Source organism: Taudactylus pleione, unplaced genomic scaffold (genome assembly GCF_031769625.1).
Source record: "Taudactylus pleione unplaced genomic scaffold, aTauple2 ptg000345l, whole genome shotgun sequence".
Lineage (NCBI taxonomy): Eukaryota > Metazoa > Chordata > Amphibia > Anura > Myobatrachidae > Taudactylus > Taudactylus pleione.
The window spans coordinates 3,568,329-3,595,436 of record NW_028284746.1 but is presented as its reverse complement, the minus strand read 5'-3'; the positions used below and the strand labels follow the sequence as shown (position 1 = coordinate 3,595,436).

Here is a 27,108-nt window from a genome sequence, read left to right as displayed (position 1 = left end):
TCCCGTTAACCTGACTATCTGTAGACTACTGGTATGACCTGACCCCTAGCGTTGGCTACCATTCTCCAATAAAGCATTTATGGCCACAATTGGAGCTGGTGCCTGCTGGACATTTGCTGGTCTCTGTGCATATCCCTTATGGGGATGTCCAGGTCTTCCCTGATTTGGGGTTCCTACTCTTTTTACTGTACAGTTTCTACTTAAGTGTCCTGTTTGTTTACAATTAAAACATGTTCGTGGATCGGGTGAAGACACATGTTGTTGTGAGGTTTGAGCAGAGGGTAAAGGTGGTGGATATGGGTAAGGATAGGGAGGGTAAGGGTATTGTGGGGGATATGAGGTTTGTGAGTAGTATGGGACCTGTGGTTGTATAGGGTTTGTGGAATAGAGCTGTGTTTGTTGTTGCATGGGGTTAGTGAGGACACATAACTGTTCAGGTGTAAGTGTGTGTGCAGATGCGAGTGTGTCTGTTGGCTGTGATGTTACCGTCATTCCCTCCAGAGCTTGTATACTGACAGCCATTAGTTTTTCGCTCTCGGTCTCTCTCTTCTTTGAGATGCTTTTATCATGTTCTATGGCAGATTCTATGAGGGTATCTATTGTGACTCCCCTCCAGCCAGGTTGTGAGGTCTGAACCCGAGTCTTTAAATTCTCTTTCAGTCCCTCCATGAGTACCGTGACTATCATTCCCCTGTGGTGAGTGCTATCTTTAATATCTTCTAACCCAGTGTACTGGGTGGTAGCCTGCAGAGCCCGATCACAATAATCTTCTGCAGATTCACTCTCCTTTTGCTTAATGGTGAATATTTTATTCCAGTTAACTACTACCGGAAAATATATACCCAGTTGAGTTACAATGCGGGAAATGTTACCTTGGTTTACTTGGTCTGTTAAGGGAACGTCACCATCCAATACACAATCCGTGATAAATTTTGTCATGTCAGTATTGTGTGGTAGACAGGCCCTTAACACCACACGCCAATCTTTATTAGTTGGCTCATGAGAACTACCCAAATTTTCTCAAAAATCTTTGACATTTGGCTAGTTCCTTTTTGGGATCGGGGAAATCATTTATGATGGAATTTAGTTCTGCTCTTGTCCAGGGACAATGCATTACTACTTCCCTCATGGGCACTACACCGTTCACATCTGCATTTCCATTTAGAACGGTTATTGTCCGAATGGGATGCAGACTGGCAGCGCTGCTACCTTTGACCTTGTTACCTGACTGGGGGTTTAATCTGCTGCTGCTACGTATGGTATTAACAACTTCCTCTATGGGTGCAGAGGGTGTTAGCACTTCCCTTGCTGTTACCGATGAAGATGGCAGCACCACTCATGATTGTGATGCAGCATGTATCATTTGCACAGCATGGGAAATGGCAGACATTACAATAGGCTCATCATCCACATCATAAATATTTTCTTTATGGTTTCTTAAGAGATGGTACAAATTGCTTGTTACATTTTTATGGGTATTCTTGGTAACTGTACTTGCGCCTCCATTCACATAAGGTGGGGGTGGTGAGAGTGAACTGCTGGCAATACTCTCCACAACGCTACCTTGCTGTATTTTGCGGCTCGCCCGTATTGCAATTTAGCATTGTGGATGTATTCTCTGGCAATGCGCTCGCAACACTAGTTTGCGTCACTTGCACATTTTTAAGCCACGCATCCCCTTCATGCTGCCACAACTTTAAACATTCATAATATTTTACCTTTTTCTCTCGGGACCGCATCAGACTGATGTGATCCCAGACATTATTTAGTACATTTTTATCAAAACTACCAATTCTGGGAATGGTCTAACACTCTTCATCGTTATTTTAAACCATACATAACAATACCTTATCGCATAAGTACCATACTTAGTATGCATAATACGATGGGCTGATACAAACAGCGCTTTCATTAGCAGCACATCATTGTCTAACATCTCTATTGTTTGCATGGCCCCCATTCTGAGACAACTCCTATGCTTTTCAATAAAGATTTAAACTGGTGAAAGACAATCAAGATACTTTCACTTACCTGTGGACGATTTAAACGGCAGCGCCCACACACCTGGATAAGATTTGAAAAAGGCAACTTCCACACCCGGATAAGATTTAGTAAGGCAACTTCCACACCTATGGAAGTTTATGTCGGCTACTTCCACGCACCTCTCTACAACAAAGACAACATGTACACCTGCTACTGTGTATAGAACGGTAAGCTGCTTACAGAGTGACTAGCACTTAGCCCTTAAAGGTCATACGGTACATCTAACTGTAGGAAACAAGTTACCCCTACCAACAAATACTCACTGTTATACACTTTTTCCTACGCAGAAAAATACACGTTAACCCAGATATTGATAACAATTGAAAAATGTAAACCTCAACGGCTTTATTTAAACAAATGGCAGCACAATCGGAAGTACGTATACGCTATTGTGCGACCAGTCACATACACAATAATGTGACTACCACACAACCGTATGATAACTTTTTAGCTGCGTACGCAAAAGTGCGTCTTTACTGTGTGCAAAATTGCGACTCAGCCGCGTGCTCAATACTGCGGCACCCCTTTTAATGTTAGGTTCTATCAACAAAGTAAAACAAACTTTTTCCTCTCTTGTCCCTGGATTCTAGTCAGCTTCCTTGGCTGACACAAAAATGGATAGCGATCTTTCAGCACAAAGCGGTTGCAGGTAAACCCTGCACGCAGCCACTCCACCCTTTGCTGAGATATCGATAACCGTATGTGCCATGTGAGTAGGCAAGTGACTTCACAATGAGCCCCCAACTAAGGATTCTGTTTTTGAACCTCTAAATACCCCTGCCTATACCTTCTAATATCCTACCTATAAACCTCTAAGGATGACGCTAATTTGCGTACGCAGTCATACAATAAATAAAGACTCCAGACCTAGAATCTGTAGTTCCAAAGCACAAAGTATTATTCAAGTAAAAGTACAGTAGTTACACGCTATGATCCTCATATAATCCTAGCGCAAAGAGATTATACATACACAGCACTCTCTGGTCCAGATGTTAGGCATCATCAAGAAACTCCTCGTCAATCAGCATTCAGCACAAAGACTAGGAACCCAGGGTCAGAGCATATTTATACCCCCTAGAAATAAACAACACAATAGAGAAGTTTGTTGCTAATACCATTGGTCCTAAAGGAGAGGGCATATGTTACAAGGCATTTAACAGGTTGATTCAAATAGACACAACCCAGCCTCTAACAACTGGGGGTCTCTGGTTTCCTGCCTCATGCAACATCCTAACAGTTGTTCATATAATGTACATTTTGTTGCTTGAAGTCTCTGCGGTCCATAAGTTGAGAATGCATGATGCGATCTCCATACTGATGGTACCAGAATACTGTTGAAAGAGTACGCATCAGAACAATACCAATCATGGCTTACTTATCATGTATAAAACCTTAGTTACCAAATAATCTTTATTTCACAGCATTTATGCTAAATGAACAAACTTAAATCTTATACTTTAAAGCTTATTAAACCTTTTATGTGAATATGTAATGTGTAAGTATGCGGGGTGTGATGTAAAGACGCTAGTTAACTTGGGGCAGATGCGTGCGCATGAAGCTAATAAACAGCGTTTTCATACAGGATCTTATGCATTTGCTAATAAGCGACTAGTAACAGCGCAATTGTGCATATTAATGTATGTATGAGAAATGGTGCACTTAAATCTCACTTAAACTAAGTGGACACCTAGCAGTGTGGAATGCTGAGCCTTATAGTTCCATGCCTTGCTCATGCCCCAGCAGCCCCCACCCTTTTCAGGCTCAAAAATACTGGTCTTTGTTCTCCCAGGGCCTGTGTGGATGCAAATTAGCACAACTACAAGACCCAAACCTCAGATAACACTATTGGCTTTGAAGGTATTTTATTGTAGGAAGCCTGCTAATGTAAGGTGCTACAAATGACCCTCTTGCTGTATTCGAGCAGGGCCACCTGGATTGAGAGCAGACATTATGTCCCTGAAGCTTGTCTACACAGGCTAGTTGTCACGTGGCCATTTGCTCTGTTTAGCTAATGCAATCCAATTTTGACATACTGTACAGCCATTTCTGAAATATATCCTTTAGGGGAATTATAATAATATACACACTTTAGCCAGAGCACCCAAACTACGTAAAGTCATGAAATGGGCTTTTGATGAATCGCCATAACTTATGGCGATGGTCACAGATGCAATCGCATGATGCTAATAGTAATATCGCCACATGTACTAAAGTGTGAGTTTATCCAAAATGGCGCTTAGGCAGCCATTCGCAAAATTCCAGCTTCGACAAGTCTGAGACCAGCAGTGAGATTATCTGTAGCCCCTTATTCAAGCATAACGGCAGTCACCAAGTATTTCTCCCTCAGGTAAGTTCCCTGAGATAGACCCACAGTGTTACCAGAGCGCATTACACAATATCATATTCTCCCTCTATAGTGCGGCACTTCCACATATATTTTTTCACATAATACAACAGGAGTACAGCGTGATTAATTGAGACACATTTAAAAGACACGAGGCATGCTAATGGTGCACACCACGTGTATTCCTAATTCTTTGAGAGATAGTCAGTCAGTAAAATGCCTTTAGAGTCCCAAAACAATGTTGCCATCACCTTTCCTACAGACCTTTGAGTCTTCAATTCTTTGGCCATGGAGAACTGGAGTGCCACCACTACATGGACAGTTGTTTCGTCTCTGGATCACAGTGATGTAACCATGTTTCATCAACAGTGACAAGTTGTTGCAAAAAAATCATCACCAGATCACTCAAATTGTGGCAAAACCTGTGGTTGTGCAACAGGGGCTTCCCGCACCCCCTTGTGATGCCACTGCTGTGCAATACCACCCACATCAGAATCAAGCCCAATGTCACAAAATTATTGAAAGAAAAAACAGAATATACAGTAATACCAATAATTTAATACTTTACCCTGTACCAGTGGCAGAACTAGAGAGTGGTTTGCCCAGGTGCAAGAATTTTCTTCGTGCCCCCCTATGCAGTGCCCCCAGTAGTGGTCCCCCTATGCAGTGCCCCCAGTAGTGACCTTTATACAGTGCCCCCAGAAGTGGTCCCCCCTATGCACTATGCAGTGCCCCCAGTAGTAGTCCGCCCTATGCACTACCCCCAGTAGTAGTCCCCCCTATGCAGTGCCCCCAGCAGTAATCCCCCCTATGCAGTGCCCATTGTAGTAGTCCCCCCTATGCATTGCCCCCAGTAGTAATCCCCCCTATGCAGTGCCCCCAGTAGTAGTTCCCCATATGTATTGCCCCCCAGTAGTAGTCCCCCTTATGCATTGCCCCCTGTAGTAGTACCCCTTATGCAGTGCCCCTAGTAGTAGTCCCCCTATACAGTGCCCCAGTAGCAACCACCACCGCCCATACAGTGCCCCCAGTAGTAGCTTCCCCCTATACAATGCTCCTAGTAGCGGTTACCCTCCTATACAGTGAATGAGCTCCAGCCGGCTCCCTCATTGGACGCAGCAGCCAATGGGAGTCTGTCTGCATCACTGTGTCTTCTATTTTATATCAAATCTCAGAAGTATGACAGGGGAGGTTCTGCCTCCCCTGCCTAGCCTGACTGCACGTCCCTGCAATGCCGATTACAATTGAAATGAAAGAACTGTGTGTACAATGCTCAAAAGTGGGATATTTTTGCTGACGGTGATGTCATTTTAGGTGAAATACTTGTGCGTATGTAATGCTGATTATTGCAATTTCTCTGACAAGGACATTGAATGATGAGAAAAGATGATACAGTTGTATTTTCATACACTTATCCTTTTTGTGCCAAATGGAGTGAGATGCCTGGCACAGGGCACATGGCTAACAATTCTCTGACTTTCTTATCTATATCTTAATTTAGAATCTGTGTTGCATCGCAGCTGCATCCATAGTCGGTTATAGTGTACTGGGTGCATAGGATTAGTACTTTTGTCACAAGGAATTGGTATAAAGTCACAGATTAAACATAATTATGTGTAGCAGAAATCATGGCGCAGACAACTTGTATCTGACCCCATCTTTGGCACTGATACCCAGGTTAGCGACTAAGTTGCACACATAGGCTACATGAAATGCCAGCATCAGAATTCTAGTTACCCTTACAATGTACTTTTGTCACATTAGTTAAGCGAATGAGATAGTGTAACAAGGGGGGTAGCTATTTGGCGTGATTTGATGATAGATGTACAGTATGTGGACAAATCTCTATATACAGAAAAAAGTCACAAATCTATACAGTATATTGTTTCACTATAGTAAATTGGATAGCTGCTTACACAAATGGAGCAGGGTATATTGCACAAAGGGCCCAATTCAGGTTGGTTGCAAGGCTGCGTTCGCAGACAGCCAGCCGATGTTTGCATTCTGTACATGCGTATAAGATGCAGTGCGCATGCAAAAAACCGGCCGCTGCGATCGGGAAGTGATCGCAGTGAGCACGCAGAGTCCTCACACAGTGATTGACAGGAAGTGAACACTTGAGGGTGGGGACAGAGGGTGGTCAGAGAAATGCAGGTGTGACAGGAAGCTTTGCAGGTTGTGAGGCATTGTCATTGTCATTGTGTCAAGCTCCACTACAACTCTGCATATGGGTCCAATGTTACTCGATGTTACCGATGTTTTCACTGATTTGCGGATACATGTCATGGGACATGTCTCCGCAAACTTTATACAGCAATGGGCGGCTTGGTATAGTGCTGCGGTTGCCGTGCGATTGCATTCATTAGCATATTTTTGCAGCTAACCTGAATCAGGCCCAAAATGGTGGTGGGCAGGAAATCACTCCAATAGAAATATTACAAACATAATAAATATAACATAAAATGATCTATTAATTAAAGACCATAGAGATGATTCAATTAGCTGAGAGCCATTGCAATGCTATGGAAACATCAACAGCAGCTCGCCAACTCGCCCCTATCCAATTTGTCATGATCCCAAGATGACTTTCAGATACAGCAATCTGGACTAGCTGGTCGTGACGCTGGCGCAACTTGGTGACTTACCAAAATCACACTGCCACTACGAAAGAAGCTTTCCGGAGTCTTTGCTTTCTCCAAACAATTAATAATAATTCACCTTCAGTTACACACAGGTAGCATGGGCCTCGCTGGTTCAATAAGAATCACGTAGAGTATGCTAGATTAAATGTATTTAATCCTAAAAATGTTTCCATGGCTTAGTTACCAAAAATCTTTAATAAAAATGTTGGTGACATTGCAAACTGTATTAGAGGGAAAGTATGTCTTTTTCCAGATGACACAAAGATAGGCAACATGGTAGACACACCAGGAGGGTAAAACAAATGATTGAGAACCTTGGTAGACTAGAGAAATGGGCAAAAACGTGGCATCTACAGTTTAATGCTAAAAAATGCAAAATCATGCACTTGGGTCTCAAAAACTCAAAGACTGAATATAGTATCAAGGGTACTCTAATGGAAAATACAGAGGTAGAATTTAGGAGTTACTATTTCAGACAACTTGAAAGCAGGGAAGCAATGTAACAAAGCAATCAGAAAGGCAAGTCCCATGCTTGGCTTCATAGGGAGAGGAATCAGTAGCAGAAGATAGAAGTGATAATGACACTGAATAGACCATTGGTACGGCCTCATCTAGAATACTGTGTTCAGTTCTGGAGGCCATCTCTCCAGAAGGATATAAATACATTAGAGACTGTACAAAGAAAACTAAAATGGTGTATGGCCTACAGCACAGAACTTACCGGGAAAGACTAAAATATCTTAATATGTATAGTTTGGAGCAGAGAAAGGAAAGGGGGGACATGATAGAAACTTTCAAATAAATCAAGGGTTTTAACATGGCGCAGGTGGGAGACATTTGTCAAAGGAAGAGAAAGTACTAGAACACGTGGACACTGGAGGTTTCAAAGGAAAATATGAGGAAAAATTACTTCACGGAAAGGGTAGTGGATAAGTGGAATAGCCTCCCATCAGAGGTGGTAGAGGCTAAGACAGCAGAACAATATAAACATGCTTGGGATAGGCAGAAGAATATCCTTACAAAGGACTAAGGGCCTAATTCAGAGCTGAACGCTCTGACCAGAGTGCTCGCTCTGAATCAGGGCCCTTCTCCATGAAAATGGAGCGGCCTCCTGGCCACTCGTATAGCTGTGGGTGACCACCCACAGCTATAGCGAGCGTCCATGATAATGGTCGCGATGGTCTTGACCATCGCGACCATCAGGCTTGCGATGGAGACCCTGTGGTAGGGTCTCGCTGCCACAAGCCCTGGAGTGATTTTGGCTCTATCAGAGCCAAAATCACTCCCACTGACATCACTAGTGATGTCAGTGGGGCCGGCTTGAGATGGTAGGCGTTCCCAACATCGACAGCACGCCCCCTTTGGTGCGAGACCCGGAGCGATGGAAAGCCCATCGCTCCCCGGGTCTCACGCATGCGCACGACGGAGCTCCCTCGGTCGTGTGCATGCGCAGTGGGGAACATTGACCCGCTTGCGAGCGTACTGCCGCTCGCAAGCGGGTCTGAATGACCCCCTAAGGATCAAATAGGGTTGAAGTTATCAAAATGTAAGAAAAAGGGGCAGAGTAGATGGGCCAAGTGGTTCTTATCTGCTGTCAAATTCTATGTTTCTATATATCTTGCCCCCTCTCTTTGTGGATTTTTGCATGCATCCCTAAGGGGCTGTGGCCCTAATTCAGAGATGTACGCACACCCCATGGTTTACGTACATTTCCGATGGTGTGAGATCTGTGCAGATGCCGCACTCCCCAAGTGCTGATCTCATTCTGCAAGATCGCTCACAGTGTCCTGGACAATGCAACCTGATTGAAATGCCACAGCCATTTAAGGGCAGAGCGGGGACGGCAACAGAAAATAGGGGAATCAGCAGCGTGAATCAATGGTCATCCTGAGTAATCTGATGGTAATGCTGATTATCCAATACTTCACGCTCCGATACAGCAGCCAATCAAAGAAGCCAGTAGGAGGCGTCTACTTACACAAGTTGCCTCCTGTTGTATTAGCATATTATTATCACACAGCTGCTGAGTACAAAAACAATAAGTGTGTCGAATAGGATTTTTCCATCTCATATAAATCATTACACTCTAATAGGCTGCTTTATTAGAAATAATATAAGATTTTCATTAGATAATTATTTGTAATAATAATTGCATAGTATTTTCAATCTACTATTATTTTAAGTCTGCAGTCTGTTCATAGAAAATCATATAGGTTTTACAGTGACGTGCGGTGAGGTAAATGGCTGGGGATGCACTGGCTAGTGTAAGAGCCAGATTTATAGATACATATATACAGGGCTGCCATCAGGGGGGGACTGCCGGGACTATAGTCCCGGGTGGCAGCAGACTGCATAAGGGCCAGCAGCATTTTGAAGTTGGTGCCGGCCGCAAGCAAATCATAGCTGGTGAATCGGCAGCCAATCAGAAGCGGCTGCAGCCGCGGTAGTGGTTCCTGATTTGCCGCCGGTCCGTGAGCTTCTATTGGCTCACGTCCGGCACTGAATTCGAAATGCCGCTGGGAGAGTGTAAGCGGCATGAAGGAGCAGCAGTACGGCAATGCAACCGCCTGCCATCTAGGAGAGGATGGCACTCTCACTCCCTCAACCTGCACTCTAACCCTCACCCTACTTTCACATCCACACCCTCACCCTGCTCTTGCCCCCTCACCCTGCTCTTACCCCCTCACACTGCTCTCACATCCACACCCTCGCCCTGCTCTCACATCCACACCCTTTTTTAAACTGGTTTACCCACCATTTGATGTCACACCTTCACCAACAATATTCACAGCAACGCCCACCTCTAACAAACTGCCTTCCCACCCAAAGTAAGGGGTCCTGTCTGTTTTACCAGTCCGCGGCCCCACAATTTCTGATGGCAGCCATGCATATACAGTATAGACCCGAAGGGTCATGTGGGCATTATACAAAGGTGCAGCAGTATATAGTGCTGGAAATTTGGTGTATTTTGATCAGGGATGTGCAGGCCCGTCAAGAGCCGGTAAACAAGGGGGCATGGCCTAATCGCGGGAGGCGTAGCCATGCCCCCAAGGTTAAAAAAAATCATTTTTGCAGCTCCGCGAAGTGCTGGCGAGGGGGGCGCAGTGAGCCCCCTCAGCCTGGCATATAACCAGTGGGGGGCGAGATCAGCTTGATCGCTCCCCCCACAGGCATAGGAGACTGCTGTGGCTGCTTCTCAGCAGCTGTGAGCAGTCTCCCAGTGCAGCCCAGCACACATCAGTGTGTGCTGGGCTGCTGTGATGTAAGAGGGAGGGGGAGCGGTGCCAGACCCGGGCCCCCACCAGGCCCCTCCAGCAAACCCGGGCCCGGGTAATTTGTACCCACTACCCCCCATCTCGGCACCCCTGGGGATGTGTGGAAAAGGTAGACAGTGCCTCACTTGCCATGCACTTTTTACTCCAGAGCTTTGACTATAAAAATAATTAAAATAATACAAAAAAAGATATTTATAATATTTTCTTTAAATTTTTCTTATAATGTTTATAGTAAAAACTCTGGAGTATACCAAAGTATGACAGGTGAGGCACTGCCTCACCTGCCTCATCTCGCCGCACATCACTGAGGTTTTAATAATAAAACACAGGGCCTAATTCAGAGAAGTTTGTAAATCCGAAATTTTGCGTACAGTACATCTCCAATGTTTTCAGATCTGCGCATGCGCAGATCTGTTCCTGCAACGTCGGTCACTGTGTCTCAAGGCTGCAGCATGATTGACTTGATGCTGGCGATTGGTGGCAGCTACCAGCAACGTTTCAGAAAACAGAGACGTGCCATACAGTAGCCTCACTGGCCCCAGCAACGTGATTTCACCAGACATTCTGAGTAACCCTCAGGATACACGTCTTTGGACGCTGCAGTGGATTACAGAAGCCAGCAGTGGACGTCATTTCACACAAGACGCCTCTTTCGGCTTTTTCTTAGCCTTGCTAAGCTTAGGCGTAAATATATCTATTTTCTTCAAACTAAAAAAAAAATGCAGGCCTATAGGCAGGCATAGCTTATTAGAAACACAGCACTAAATATGCAGGGAGAGGGAGAGAGTGAGAGAGAAAGAAAGAAAGAAAGAAAGAAAGAAAGAAAGAAAGAAAGAAAGAAAGAAAGAAAGAAAGAAAGAAAGAAAGAAAGAAAGAAAGAAAGAAAGAAAGAAAGAAAGAAAGAAAGAAAGAAAGAAAGATGGAGTTAAAGTGAACAGAAATAAAGTCCCAGCCAATCAGCTCCTAACTGCCATGTCACAGGCTGTGTTTGAAAAATGACAGAAGCTGGTTGGCTGGTATTTTATCTCCATCCACTTTATCTCCATTCAAGGCTTAGTAAATAGACCCCACAGCCTGTAAAATTACAGTTAGGAGCTGATAGGTTAGTACTTTATCTTCCTCCACTTTATCATTCTCCAAGATGATTTAGCATATTTGAGGCACTTCATCACTTAAAATATGTATCCACTCACTGGAATGAGACTGTAAAGGAAAGCACAGATAAGTGCCTATGAGTGGGTTTCTTTAGAGTACGCTGCGTATAGGTGTTGAAAATATAATTTTTCTTATTCCAGGACTCAGCAACAGAGAAACAAGCTAAAAGCATTTTAAATTGAAAACAAAATATCCACCAAGGCTTAGTTTATTAGTTGAAGTGAAATTAGTACTAAATTAAATATCTGAGCCAATAGCTACGCCATTGTATATCCTCAGCATTTGTATTAGATGTTTTTCAGCATATGACAACACTGCTTGAGCTTGTGCATATAAAATCACATCACATTGTGTAGCAGTAATGAATGTTTGCGTCTAATATACTTGGTGTTGGAGCCATATGTCACTTTTTTTACTGTCACTTTCTTTTAGTAAGAATCAGTGGCGGCTCCAGAGGGAATCAGTATGTAATGCCGGTAATCGGGAGGCCTCCTGTCAAAATACCAACATCGGCATCCCAATGGTTGGTATCCCTACAAGGGTCGGGTAAGTATACTTACCCTCCCCCCCTCTCCCCCTAACCTTCCTTTCTTGTAGCCTAACCCTAACCCTCCCCACCCCGCACCCTAAACCCTTCCCGTTAGTGCCTAAACCTAAGTCACCCCCTTTGTGACTAAACCTAACCCTCCCCCCTTAGTGCCTAACCCTAACCTGCCCAGTGGCGTCTATCCCTAACCCTCCCTAGGGGTGCCTAGCCTTAACCCCGTCCCAAAAGAAAACTAACACTAACCCCGCTATGCTGCCTAAACCTTCCCTACCCACCCCCACCCCCGCGGCTAACAGCTAAGACGACCCGGACATACCATTGGTATTTCAATGCTTATCTTAAGTCCCGTGTCGGGCTTCCCCGTCAGGATTCAAACCGGCGGCATGCCGTCTGCCGGTCTGATAACTACATCCCCTCCAAAGGTAGGGCTGCATCGTAGTCCAAAATTCAAACAGGGGGAGCCACCCCAACTGCCCTTACAAATGCTGCCATACATCGCCAGCTGGAACTCACTGGCTGTTGGTGTGGCTCCCCTATTTGAATTTTGGACTGTGCTACAGCCACATCTCTGGAACTGCCACTGTTAAAAATGCAGATAAGTGTACTCTGTTGTCATCAACTAATGCTCTAGCTCGTGTCAAACCCTGTAAAATATTAAAATCTCAGCATTTTATATACTTAAGGGCTCATTAGATAATAAATATTGAATATACCCATTTAAAAAACATAGAAAATAAAAGTGAACACTTGTGTTTTTTATATTTACTTCAAAGACATATTGTGCGAAATTTACTAAGCGGCAGTTTGACGGCGGTTTTTATTCTATTCTAAACCCTGGCGGTTTGGTGGCGGTTTCTATTCTATTCTAAACCCCAGGGATTTGGTGGCGGTTTTGCAGCGGTTTCTACATGACAGCCCTGTTCTATTCTATTCTAAAATGTGTTTTGATGGCAGTTTTGCAAAGGTTTTGGATTTAGTAAATCTGCAGATAGCAAAACCGCCTCCAAACCACAGTCAAAACACATTTTAGAATAGAATAGAACAGGGCTGTCATTTAGAAACCACTGCAAAACCGCCACCAAACTGCCGGGGTTTAAAATAGAATAGAAACCGCCGTTAAACCACCGCTTAGTAAATTTTGCCCATATTGGGCCTAATTCAGATTAATACGTAAATCTGATGGTTTGCATATTACTCCGATTGTTTGCGGTCTGCAAATGTTCAAAACGGGGACTGCGATCTTGCTCACCGCAGCATGTCAATTAAGCCGGCATGATTGACAGGCTGCAGCGTTTTTGTAGGATGAGCCTGTGCTGCATTCTAGGAAAAGGAGGCATGTCACCCCTGTTTTCTGGGAAGGCCAGGGTTTGTGTTGGTGCACACAGATTTCCTGGCCTTGGAAGATGCCAGCCAGAGTAAGCTGAAGCTTACTCAGACTGGCCGGGTAGATTTGATGCAGTGTCTATGAACGCTGCACGCAGATCGCTATTGTTGTCATGAGGAATTTGCTTCCTATAGATGCTTCCTGCAGCAAAATAAAAAAATATATATAAATATTTCCTGGACTGTGTTGCACAGCCGCTGCCTTGTGGCTGTGCAATACCGTCCACACCTAAACCGGGCACATTGTCAGGGGATGCAGTCAGGAAGCCGCCGCTCGAAATGCCGACCGCCGGCTTCCCGACTGTGCAATCCCGACAGGGGACTAATGATAGGCGTCGAAATCCTGACACCTATCATTATCCCTACGCCGGGAGCCTGACGCCTGGCATACCGAACGAAGGTAAGCCAGGTGGCGGGCATGGACAGCCACGGGGGGGGGAGGGTTAGGTTAGGGGATCCCTGGGGGACTTAGGGTTAGGCTAGGGGAAGGGGGGGTTAGGGTTAGGCACCCCAGGGGGAAGGTCAGGGTCAGGCAACCCCCCGGGAGGGTTAGGTTTAGGCTGCGGGGAAGGGGGGGTTAGGTTTAGGCACTTACAGGGGGGATAGGTTTAGGCACATACCTGGGGGGGAGGTTAGGGTTAGGCACCCCTAAGGGAGGGTTAGGAGTGGGAGAGGGTTAGTATTAGTGAAAAAACTTACCTGTCGGGATCTTCTGTTGCCGGTCTTCCAGCATCGGGATTTGAACCATGCGTCCGTTGGTGTTTCATACCGATCCTCATTGTCAGCAGTGATTTACATTGGAACTTAATATTGCCTATGTAAAAATATCATTGCTGAAATTTAGTAGATTAATACCAAACTGATGCCAAAGTTTGGACTAGAAGTGATTGAAGTAAACTAAAATGATCTCTTCTCAGACTTAAGGCCCCCATACACGGTGCGATAAAGCAGCCGATCCAACTGTTTGATACGATATGGCTGCTATATCGCACCGTGTATGGGCCTGATGTCGAACCGAGGGCGCACTCGTGGGGTTGAACATCGCACCCCCTGATCTTACTGCAGGTTCAGTTGATCGGGGATGCGATGTGCGATCCCATGCAGCGCTATGCAGGAGGAGGAGGGAGGAGCCGGTATATCGATATACAGTTGTACAGCCCACTAGTTAGTTGTATAGCAATTAGGTGTATGACCAGGTTACCAGTAGAGATGAGCGGGTTCGGTTTTACTCTGTTCTTTTTGCCAAAATGTTGGCTATCCAAAACACGTGATAGCTGATAGCTTATAAAATGCCGTTTTTGAGATCCGAACATATCCGAGTAAATCCGAGTAAAACCGAATCCGCGCATCTCTAGTTACCAGGCACAGAGTGGGAGAGGGAGAGAGAAAGAAAGAAAGAAAGATAGAAAGAAAGAAAGAAAGAAAGAAAGAAAGAAAGAAAGAAAGAAAGAAAGAAAGAGCGCTAGAGACAGAAGAAGTGGGAGAGAGAGAGTGACACAGAGAAGAAGAGAGAGAGAGAGGGAAGAAGAGAGAGGAACAGGGGTGAAGGGGGAGAGAGAGAGATGGACAGCAGTTGGTGAATTAAACTACCACTCAGACATACTGCAGCAAAATGATGCAGAGTAGGAACTGCTATTACCATTGTAATACAACTGTAAAAACTCTAGCCATAGCACGTCTTCAAAACAATATTGTATTTTACAATAAATCCCAGTCCATGTCAATAATGAGCACACTGTGCAAAGAATCATACATTGAACATTGATTTGCTGACCCAAATAAGAACTCAGAATGGTATTGACCTCTAATTAATTCAACATACAGGTCTCTCCTGTGTTATTGTATCAGCTGCACTGCATGATTGACACATCACAAAATTCAGTATAGATCAATTGCTCCTATGGTTTCAATTCCGATACAGAATGCAAATGTGAAAATGCCTATTTTGTTTTTGTTTTTTATTATTTAGTCAAATATTAAAATAATCAGGAAATCAGACTATGCTGAAATATATTGACCAACATATCAAAATATCATTATTATCTGTAGTTAATAATTTCATTATATAAATAATCTTAACAATGTAATTATTTTGCAGCAGTAATCATTATATACACACACATCAAAATATCCTAATTAATATTTGTTTACAAATATCTACAACAATCTGTTAAATGCGGGTTTTGTCTACTTTTTTATAATAAGCATAATTATCAAAACCTGGGGGTCTATTCAGCATTGAATTTTAATAAAAAAATGCGGGAACTAATGTTTCAGCATTTTTTAAGTATGTCCACTATTCAGCAATGGGCCAGTGGAGAAGATAACACAATTATCTTCTCCATAAATTCCCATATTGACATGGATTGCACTGTAGGGAACAAGCCATTGCTCTCTACAGTGCTTTAATGCATTTTTGCTATTCAGCAAAGCAGAAAGCGTTAAATGACTTTACAAATCTTTACTTTATATAAGGCCACCTCAGAATAGCGTTACACTGCAGGGACAGAGGGCCTGATTCAGAGACGGACGCTCTGAAAGAGCGCTCGCTCTGAATCAGGGCATTTTTTTTTGGAGCAGCCTCCTGGCCACTTGCATATCTGTGGGTGACCACCCACAGCTATAGCGAGTGGCCAGGTTGATGGTCACGATGGTCAAGACCATCGCGACCATTGGGCTTGCAATGAGACCCTTGTGGTAGGGTCTCGTGGCTGCAAGCCCCAGAGAGCTTCTGGCTCTAATAGAGCTGGAAGCTCTCCTACTGACATCACTGGTGATGTCAGTGGGGCTGCCCACAAATGGCAGGCGTTCACTTGGGAACGCCCCCGTTTGTGAAGCCACCCCCCGGCCACGCCTACCAAACGGGGCGAGCTGTCAATCACCATCGACAACTCCGTCATACGCATGCCCAGTGGGCAAACATTGACCCGGTTGCGAGCGCTCAGCGCTTGCGACCGGGTCTGAATCAGGCCCTGAGAGAAACTTTCCCATAAGTCCCTGCAGGATCTTGAAACTCCACCTTCCCTGTAGTGTGGTGACCACCAACTGTAAGTCCAGCTCCAGCCTGTCAAAACTGTATAAATTTATTGAAATGTGTACTTTTTATTAGTCTGCATACATTTCTATTTATGTGCTTTTATTTATGAGATGTATATATACATTTATTTTAAATTTCATAAATAAAAGCACATAAATATAAATGTATACAGACCAATATAAAATCTATGTACACATTTCAATCAATGTAGACAGTTTTGGCAGGCTGGAGCTGGACTTAAGAGTTGGTGGTCACCACACTGCAGGGAAGGATACTATTCACAATTTGTAGTAAGAACATGCACAGAAAAATATAAGAAGGTTTTCTTTTCAGAATCCCAAAAACAATGTCTTCTGCAAATTCGCAGGTATAGCATGTCCCTGCTTAAAATAATGCTGAATAGCAACAATAAAATATAATAATTGAAAAAATTTGTGATGATGTTGCCCGATAATATTCAGGGCAACATGGTCACGCTTGCTGAATAGACCCCCTAATGACTTATAAATATGTTCTGTGCGATATATATATATGAAGCAAGAATTTAAAAAGCATATGTTCCATAATTATCATTGGGATATTCCCAGCCGGATTTGCACAGTTCCAACCTGAGATGAATCAGCAAGGATTGATTTGTTATCATACGAAACTCTGTGCCAAATCTCCAGGCAGCCTTAAATTAGCCTGCGTTTGGGAGCACCATTTAGATAACATATCTTTGATTCAAATGCTTTGCCCATTGATTATTCAATGGAAGAAATGTAAAAGAGATTTTGCAGAATCCCACCTACAGATCAGTGTACAGATGTAGAAAACGTTATATTGACATACAGGAGCGTCTTTACAAATGAGGGTGCTCGTGTGCAAGTTTTAGTGTGGGTCTCCACCTCCTGGCAAAATGGCACCAACATATGCGGAAATCGTTATGACTCTGTCATAGTAACTCCTGTGATTTCTTTAGAAATATAGCTCTGGCACCATTGTAATTGATGGGGAAATGGTGCTAGTCACAGCACGATCAGACTTCTTCTAAGGTGGTGGGTGTGCAGTGGGGACCAAGGGCTCAAGTGCTCAGCACACCCTGCACCCATTATAGATGCGCCTCTGCTGACTTCTAAATCATTCAATGCCAGTAACATATATGGCATGTTATGTGTAAATGTCAATTTGAAGTTTGTGTTCAATTTTGCTATATCAGTGGTTTCTGCTCATCAAGACAGACTATGAGACTGATGGTCTGATTCAGCAAGGATCGCAATATAGCGCACGCATGCAGTTTTATTATGAATTTATGCAGGGGCGTTTCTAGAGAGGAGGGGACCCGTGTGCAGCCTCCGACACGGGCCCCTTCCTCTCCGCCCGGCAGCCGGCAGCCACTTTCCCTGCACTGCGCAAGCGCAAACAACGGGAAAATGGCCACAGTGGCCATTTTCCAGTCATTTTACAGCGCCAGATGCCCGCACCGATGTGGGACTCCGGAGAGGTAAGTATTATTTATTTATTTATTTATTATTTATTACCAGTTATTTATATAGCGCACACATATTCCGCAGCGCTTTTACAGAGAATATTCGGCCATTCACATCAGTCCCTGCCCCAGTGGAGCTTACAATCTATATTCCCTACCACATGCACACGCACATACACACAATAGGGGTAATTTTGTTAGGAGCCAATTAACCTACCAGTATATTTTTGGAGTGTGGGAGGAAACCGGAGAACCCGGAGGAAACCCACGCAAGCACAGGGAGAATATACAAACTCCACACAGTTAGGGCCGTAGTGGGTATCGAACCAACGACCTCAGTGCTGTGAGGCAGTAATGCTACCATTACACCATCTGTGCTGCCCGGGTTCAGGGTGTGCGGTGTGGTGCCCCCCTGGACCCAGGGGCCCGTGTTCCCCGCACACCCTGCACCCATTATAGATACACCCCTGAATTTATGTTAATCCATAGTGATTGCAAAACATCGGTACAATCAAGTACCATCGAAGCCTCACGCAAAGTTAAGGCAGGTCAGACCTTACTCAGGAATTGCTAACTTCAGCGCACGCTATGAGGCCTCAGGCTGCGTATGGTATTGCAGTGGCTAATATATGCACGTCACTGCAAAGCCATTTAAATGCACTGGCACCCATGCGTTCAGCCGACCACTCGGCGTTCCTTGCTGAATCAGGCCCTGAGTACACAATTTCCTGCCATGGCAACAGCTCAATAACTAGGTGTTGCCAATAGCAATTATCCTGCAATGCTAATTTCAACAACAACATTAGTGAGCAACATAGAGGGATTGGCTCAACACATACATTTTAAAGCCAGTTGCTGTTTTTATTTTTATAGTGCTCTGGCTGACAATCCTTATAGTGTCTGAAAATAATGGAATATCCTAGGCCAGAGATAGAAGTATATAAGGGGATGTAAGCCAATTAGATGATGCATCCTCAAGCATGTATCCAATCACATGACGCCATTCCTGGCTCAGAAAACCGACCTGCCTTTAAGCATCTCCTGGCAATATTGCTGAAAAGTGTAGCAATCTACTATTCCCACCAAGAACATATACAGATCTCACTAACCCTGTTATTTGTTTCATTTAGACCAAGGGGTCTATTCAGAAACTATGATTTCCGTATTTTTATGTAAATCCCGTATTCAGCAATGGGATAATAGAGAAGATAACATAATTATCTTTTCTATTAATTCCCATCTCGCAGAGTACCGCAATGTAGGAATCAGCCATTGATCTCTACAGTGCATTAATGCTTTTTGCTATTCAGCAAAGCAAAAAGTGTTAAATGACTCTAAAAATATTAACTTTATATAACGGCCGCCATCTCAGAATGGCGTAATATGAAGAAAATACATAAAATTCTGCAAAAACTGCAGGGACAGAGGGATATTTTCCCATAAGTCCCTGCAGCATAGTTTTACTCTGCTCAGACTCCGTCCCTGGTTCCCGGTGACCGCCAACAGTTAAGTGCAATTGAGCATGTTAAACTTGCCTAAATTGATTATATTAGCCTGTATACATTTATATTTATGTGCTATTATATTTAAAATTTCTGTATACATTTTATATATAAAAGCACATAAACATAAAGCCTATGTACACATGTCAATCAATTTGGACAGGCTGTATTTTGACTTATCTGTTGGCCTGTCCAAATTGTTTGACATGTGTACATAGGCTTTATATTAATCTGTATACATGTATATTTATGTGCTTTTATATATACATTTTCAATATAACAGCACATAAATATAAATGTATACAGGCTAATATAATCAATTTAGGCAGGTTTGACATGCTCTAGAGCAGGTGTCTTCAAACTTGGCCCTCCAGCTGCTGTGGAACTACACATCCCAGCATGCACTGCCACCTTTTTGATATAACAGCATGCTAAAACTATGTGCAGTGCATGCTGGGATGTGTAGTTCCACAGCATCTGGAGGGCCAAGTTTGAAGACCCCTGCTCTAGAGAGACTTACCCATCAATGGTCACCGCAAAGCAGGGATGGAGACTGGGCATAGTTATAAGATGCTGCAGGGACTTATGGGAAAATTTCCTTCTGTCCATGCAGTTTTCGGGAAATGTTATGTACTTTCTTCATATAACGCCATTCTGAGAAGTCGGCAGTTATATAAAGTAAATATTTTTAGAGTAATTTAATGCTTTATTCTTTGCTGAATAGCAAAAAGCATTAAAGCACTGTAGAGATCAATGGCTGATCCTTACAGCGCGGTACTCTGCGCTATCTTCTCCATTAACCCATTGCTGAATAGTGGATTTACATAATAAATGTGGAAATCATAGTTTCCGCATTTTTTAGATAAAAAAATGATTGCTGAATAGACCCCTATAGGAGAATAGTAGTTTAAACCAAGGTAACTACAATATATTGAGAACTCTATTACAATTATATAGCTTTTGCGAGTGCCATCCGTTATAATTTCCCTACTGTATATTATTTGAAATAATAAAAGTTGGTCCATGAATAACATGGAGAGAGATAAAATTACAAACCAATCAGCATATAATTGTCATTTTTCAAACACAGCCTGTAAAATGACAGGAGCTGACTGGTCAGTACTTTATCTCTTTCCAAGGTTTGATACTTCTCCCCCTATGTACTTAATAATTCTGATATTTCTGAGACTAAAATAATCTCCTAAATGATAGCACTATACAATAAGTTCAAATAGTAAACACTTTAAATTAGAGATGAGTGGTTCAGTTTTACTCAGTTAAGTTTGGATCTCAAAAATGGCATCTTATTAGCTGTCTGGCTCTCACGTGTTTTGGATAGCAATAAGATAAATCCAAATTGTGCTAATTTGGCAAAAAGTGCAAAGTCCAAACCGATCCACCCATCCCTGCTTTAAATATGCTAATACTGGATTGAATACAGATTCACTTTAGAGTTATAAAGGTGCATACACACGTAAAGATTTTCTGTCCAACCATCCAACTAGTTGATTGGTTGGAATGAAAATCTGGTAACGTATGGGAGTAACTTATGATCAGCAATTTGCTCCTAAATGCCAGGAAACAGATGAAAATGGTCGTCAGACAAGTTTGTTAAATGTTTGATCTAAACAATTTGTTCAAAAAACAGATTTTGTCCATTTTCCGGCGTTTGGGAGCAAATTGCTGAATGTCATTTGCTTTCATACCTTACCAGATTTTCATTCCAACCAATCAACTAGTTGGATGGTTGGACAGAAGATCTTTACGTGTGTATGCATCTTATGTATGCTAAGGTTACAGATAAGAGCAATCAACCAAAATGATATATTCTATAAAGAAACAAGCACTAAAGATACTCTCAACATTCTCATTTAGTCACATTATTGTTCCAGTTCTCAACGTATACAATACACAATGCACTAATTGCATGCTCATCTGAGAACTATGCAAGTCTCATTTAGAAATCCGACAGATAGAAGCAAAAAGAATAGAGATCTGATACATGTGGCAAACAATCATAAATAATATATGCAAAAGTCGTGGGTGTACAGTATTATATCAGAATACTGAAACATTATTTTAAGCCAGCTGAGAGGATAATAAAACAACAATGATCAGAATCAATAAATCCATCATTCCGCCATCTTTAAAAAGTGACACTTTTCAACACGCATAAATGCCACATTCCGTGTGAAGATTTTCCCATTGTTGAATTGTTTCCTTCTGCTCTTTGTAAGAGGCGTTCTGGACTGCTTCCCTGTAAGAGGGTGTTATAAACTAGCAGAGTAACTAGGGAGAAACAAACTCATTGAGTGACTTCAGTTATACAATCTGCTGGCTCTTTCCATTTACAAGGAAAGTATTGATCCATTTTTAGAGAGAGCTGAGAGCAGTGAGGAAAACATTTCAGTTTTCATAAGACCACGAGGAAGACTACTTCCCTGGTTTAGTTCTGTACAGTTGGATGACTAAAATAATCAGTCAAATAGAGAAAATGAAAATTAGACTGTGAACGCAAGAGTAGGTTAGAGGAAGGCAGAGAGAAAGGGTGGAGATAATATGGTAAAGGATTATGGACAGAAAGGGTAGGGAGAGATGGGTGATGGCAATATATGCAGAGATCATAAACAGGGGAGAAAAAGACATGGTGGTCTGTTATTAAGATGAGAAGAGCCCTGTCTTTGGCTTTTACACCAGAGAAAGGGTTTTTATCAGCTTTTACCAATTTATCAAAAGAGAAAACAGAGAGTTTTATCCTGCTCATCTAATTAGTGGCACTTACCCCATCCCTATATATTGCTAAGGGGATGAAGGCTTTCCACAATTCATCAGGCGTTTTTGTCACTGAGTACCACCATCTTGAGATATTATTAACTTATACCCAGCAATATGGAACTGCACCCCCCCCCCTCCCCGCATCAAACCACTGTATGCATGCGTAGTCAGTGGCACTGACCACATCTGTATTACTGTGATAAGCAGTGACAATGTTTTAAGCTAGTGCTCTATTAGTAAATACTGTAGATCCCTTAGAGAGAGAGGTGAAGGTAGACTGAAAGAGAAAGATGAGTAAAGGAGGATGAAAAAGAAAAAAAGAGTGGGAGAGAAAGCGGCACACCGGAAGAAATTGTTGAGGGAAGGTGAGTGAGTACATGAGTGAGTGCGTGCATGTGTGTGCGTGAGTGAGTGAGTGAGTGAGCGAGTGAGTGAGTGCAAAAAGGAAGAGATGTAGGGAGAGACAGACAGATAGAGTAGAGAGACATGATTGTAGAAATGAAGAGTTGAGATTGATGAATGAGAAAAAGACTGGTAAAGAGAGAAATAAAGAGAAAATGAGAAAAAAGAGGGATATAGATAGATAGATAGACAGACAGACAGACAGACAGACAGACAGACAGACAGACAGACAGACAGATAGATAGATAGATAGATAGATAGATAGATAGATAGATAGATAGATAGATAGATAGATAGATAGCGTGTATGATATTGAGGGACTGAGATAGACAGAGGAAAGGTGGGGGTGGAGAGAGAGAGATGGTGCTGGAGAGAGAAAGAGAGAGAGAGAGGACAGAGGTACTAAGAGAGAGTGAAAAATAGTAGGGGGGGAGAGAGAGAGCGAGATACTGTACAAAGAATGGAGGGGAGAGATCTGCTGGGATGCTTACCAAGTTCACCATGTACTCTTCTTACCATATTAATATGTTACTGAACCAGTATATTACCTTTTTATTGCTTTCTACACAATGTAGGTCATTTATATATGCATAGCATCATTATGTACTATATCTTTAAATGCACGTCTTCCCATTCTTTATACAACAAATGAAATGACACAGTATTAAACACATGCCTATAGTTATATGGAGTACTGTGCTTTGGCACATATGCTCAGTTATATATTTTACAATAAAACTTACTCCTTTGCTTCCTTCATGCTGTCTGTTAGGTGCAGCAAGTGTCAGGGTGCTGGGTTAAGCCAATTAGCTCTCCTGTTTTGAAACACAACAGGTGCAGAACACACTGAGACATAAGGGGTTGCATTACTGTACTTACCTCAGCCTTACTCATCCTGCCTTTTAACAATTACACTATGAATGTCTGTGGCACACATCTATCTGGAAATCAAAGTAAAGTTTGCTTTATATGTCTATTTGACATAATGCAAGTTTACCCAGCTAATATAAGATCATTTAGATATTGCTGGTATTATACAACTCTCTATCATCCTCACTAATACATTGTTACAATTTAAAAAGGAAATTCAAAGGGCTAGAATGTAGCACATTCAAAGTAACGAACCTCCTTGGTCTATAGATCATGTCAGCTTTCCAAAGACATTAATACAAATACGATCACATGCTGTACTTAATGGTCAAAGTACTACAGTGTCACAAAGCAAGAACTCTGTTTGCAGATTAGGATATTCTGCCCGAAAATGCAGGGACTTGTAGTTCCACTGCAGTTGGAGAAATTCAGTTTGCCTTTACTTACAGTACTAGATATTGATGTCTGTCAGTCTGTAGTGCATTGTGAACAAAGGCAGCGTTACACATACCTGCACTCTACACAATAATGCCATTTGAATGAATATTTCGTTTAGTGTCACAGCACCATGCAGTATAGTACATTCCTATAGCCAGCTCATCGCCATTGAAATCGCTGCTCCTGCAAATAAATGCTTCCACTGAGTTTGGAGAAATGTATGATTTTCTGCATTACACAAGACAAATTACGTGATTGCACTGCAAAGGCAAAGTTTATTTGCAATAAACTTGCGAATTGTATTATCACCAGCGAATATTGCGATTTAATACTGTACATTCAGGCCATAATTACATGTCTACATACAATACTGACTGATCTAGTGTGTCTCTTTTATTGGACAATCGTATTCAGTTGAAATTATTATAGACAGTTGAATTGATGCATAGGATGATTTATTTTCAGAAATTGAGATGGGTGATGGGAATTGCAGAGACTACAACAAACCCCATCACTCCCTCAAATCGCAACTGATGTGGGAGAGGATGAAAAAAAAAGTTGTTACATAATGACAGCCGTGTATCGGTACAACAGTTACTCAGACGGCTCTAGCAACAGATCGTCAGCCCCATGGTCTGTGCAAATAGTTTCAGAAGACAATTTGAAAAATTCCACTGTCATCAGTGGTCAATGAAAAAATATCGAATATATAAATACAGTATCTAATATTTCACATGGAAATAATGGCAGCCATTGAGCCTAGGTTTCATTGAGGTGGACAAAAATGTATGTCTGGGTCCATCATATGCCGAGAGGCCATCCGATGTATAAGTTAACTCTTTGAATCAACGTTGACTCAAGGCTTAAAATGACACAAGCATGGACAAAAATGGGCTTTGTTAATGGGAACAAGGCAGGCAACAAACGGAAATCTTCATTGTCTACAGAATTTGCACTTGATGATTTTCTTAAAAGCACTTTGGAAATCTTTATTAAAATAAGCATAAATGATGGGGTTAAGGAGGGAGTTAGAGTATCCTAGCCAGTTTATAACGTCGTACAACAAGCGTGGCATGTGGCAGCTTTCACAAAAGGGCAAAACGAGGGCAACGATGAAGAATGGCAGCCAGCAGAAAATGAAGGTGCCCATTATAATACCTAAAGTTTTGACTGTTTTCCTCTCCCTGGCCAAAGCCACCTTCCTTTTTGCATCCATGCTTTTGTCGTTCTTTTCGTTCTTTTTGTCGAAGCAAGGAGGGGATTGGGTATCACTTGAATTGTTTGGCAGAGCCAGGTGGTTTTTAGAGTTCATATGATGATGGACCTCAATGATCTCCAGGGCAGCGCCATCCTCCCCGTGTCTCACTGCCCCATTCACGCAAGTGCTGCTGGGCTTAGGCTCTACACTCCTCTTCCAGTTCTTGCTGGGTTCCCCGTTGCTTTTCCTCTGGATGGTTGCCGGGGAGACTGTCAGGCAAGTATCAGCCACTTTCTTTTTCTCAGTTTTTTTAACAGTTTTTCGAATCCTGAACCTGGCTGCTTTGAATATCCTACCATACAAGATCAACATTAGAATTAATGGGATGTAGAACGCACCAAAGGTGGAGTAGATGGTGTAACCAGGGTCTTCGCTTATTTTGCAAGCATCGGGGTCAGACCTGTCTTCGTGTGTCCTCCAACCCAGCATTGGTGGGATGGATATAGAGAACCCCACTACCCATGTCAGACTAATAAGGATAGCAGCTCGCCTAGGAGTCCGCTTGTTCACGTAGTCTATTGGGTCTGTAATAGCCCAGTATCTGTCCAAAGCTATAGCGCACAGATGCAGAATGGAAGAGGTGCAACACAAAACGTCTAGAGAAATAAAAATGTCACAGGTTACCTGGCCAAGAGTCCACTTGTTCAACACTTGGTAAAGTGCTGCCATGGGTAACACCAGAACGGAGACCATCAAGTCGGTGACTGCAAGAGAGCCTATGAGATAATTGGCCACAGTCTGCAGGGTCCTTTCCAAGGCTACGGCTGCCACCACACAGGCATTGCCAAAAATCGCACAGAGGATCAGAGTCCCCAGGAAGAGAGAAGTGATGATTTGGTAGCTGAGGGCAACCTCCTCGAACTTGGTTCCATTCCTCTTCTCTGAAGAGTAGTCCGAAGAGGTAGTGTTATTAAAAGCATCCATCACAAAAAAAGCCAAGGACAGGACCAGGTAGAAGGGACGTCCTGCATTCATTCACTTTTTGTGATAGGACACCTCCACCCCAGTTTTCCGCTTCTTTATATCAGGCATAGTTTCAGAGGTGCTGGGTACCACTCCAGTCTGCGCTTCTTGGTTCGGCGAATCATTGGCGACTGGTGAAGAGTTGAATTCCACAGTGTGTAGGAGAAGAGAGCAGACGTCAGCGCCTATAGGGTGAGCTGGACTGTAGGACACAAACATGCACACAAGTCTCTCTACCAGATGAAATCCATCTCTCCTTGGTCGGATGCCCCCCTGCGCTCTCCCTGCTGCTGCTGATAGCTCCAAAGAAGAATGAAAGGCAATTCAGCCACTATCTTGCCACTAAACAATCTACAGCAGCCTACTGTGGGAGTCTTTCCCGATAGCTGTGCTAGCATTGTATTTTACTGTCTTTCCTTTCATAGGGAGAGCAGGCGGAGCTTTGGAGATTGGCAGTGTAGTTTTGCCATAAGATCGCTTTTTTGTTTAAGCTCGCACATCCTGATCTCATCTAGACGCAAGTAACTCGCTGTGCTAGCAGCACTTGACGTGCTGGCTTTATCTCTAATCGCAAATACTAACAGAATTAAAAGGTTTCTTTTTCTGTTCATTAGATTGAACAGCATTTCCTGTATTAACCTGTTCAATACAGATCCTCTAGCTAGCAAATGCTCAGTAGAAAATATACCCATGGCAAAATGATTTTATTGTTCATGTTTTATTCCTTACCTTCATTAACCCAAATATTATTATTATTATAATTATTATTATTTATATTTTTTTTACAGATCCTATGCCTGTGCGTTCGGTCATTTATACCCTATATTTATTTCTCAAAAAAATCATAGGTCCTGTTCAGATACAGCAAGCCCATATACTCACATAAACTAAACTCTGTATGGACACTTGCTGCTGGTACAGTAAGTAGTGTCTCTGACTATGTTTCAGGACCCAGGACAGCAGCGCCGAGTGGAAGGTGGTTTGGTGCCATCTACAGGCCAGTCCT

General features: G+C 42.8%; 1 protein-coding gene across 1 annotated transcript; it reads right to left on the bottom strand.

The window, feature by feature from the left end:
* Positions 1 to 24,168: 24,168 nt before the first annotated feature.
* On the bottom strand, positions 24,169 to 26,579 carry HTR1A (5-hydroxytryptamine receptor 1A). The gene has a single exon (XM_088444037.1). The coding sequence runs from the start codon at positions 26,112 to 26,114 to the stop codon at positions 24,816 to 24,818; it is 1,299 nt and encodes a 432-aa protein (XP_088300163.1). The 5' UTR covers positions 26,115 to 26,579; the 3' UTR covers positions 24,169 to 24,815.
* Between the last annotated feature and the right edge of the window lie 529 nt (positions 26,580 to 27,108).

Coding starts and splice junctions, on each gene's coding strand:
- HTR1A (XM_088444037.1), bottom strand. CDS start 26,114: ATGAATGCAGGACGTCCCTTCTACCTGGTCCTGTCCTTGGCTTTTTTT.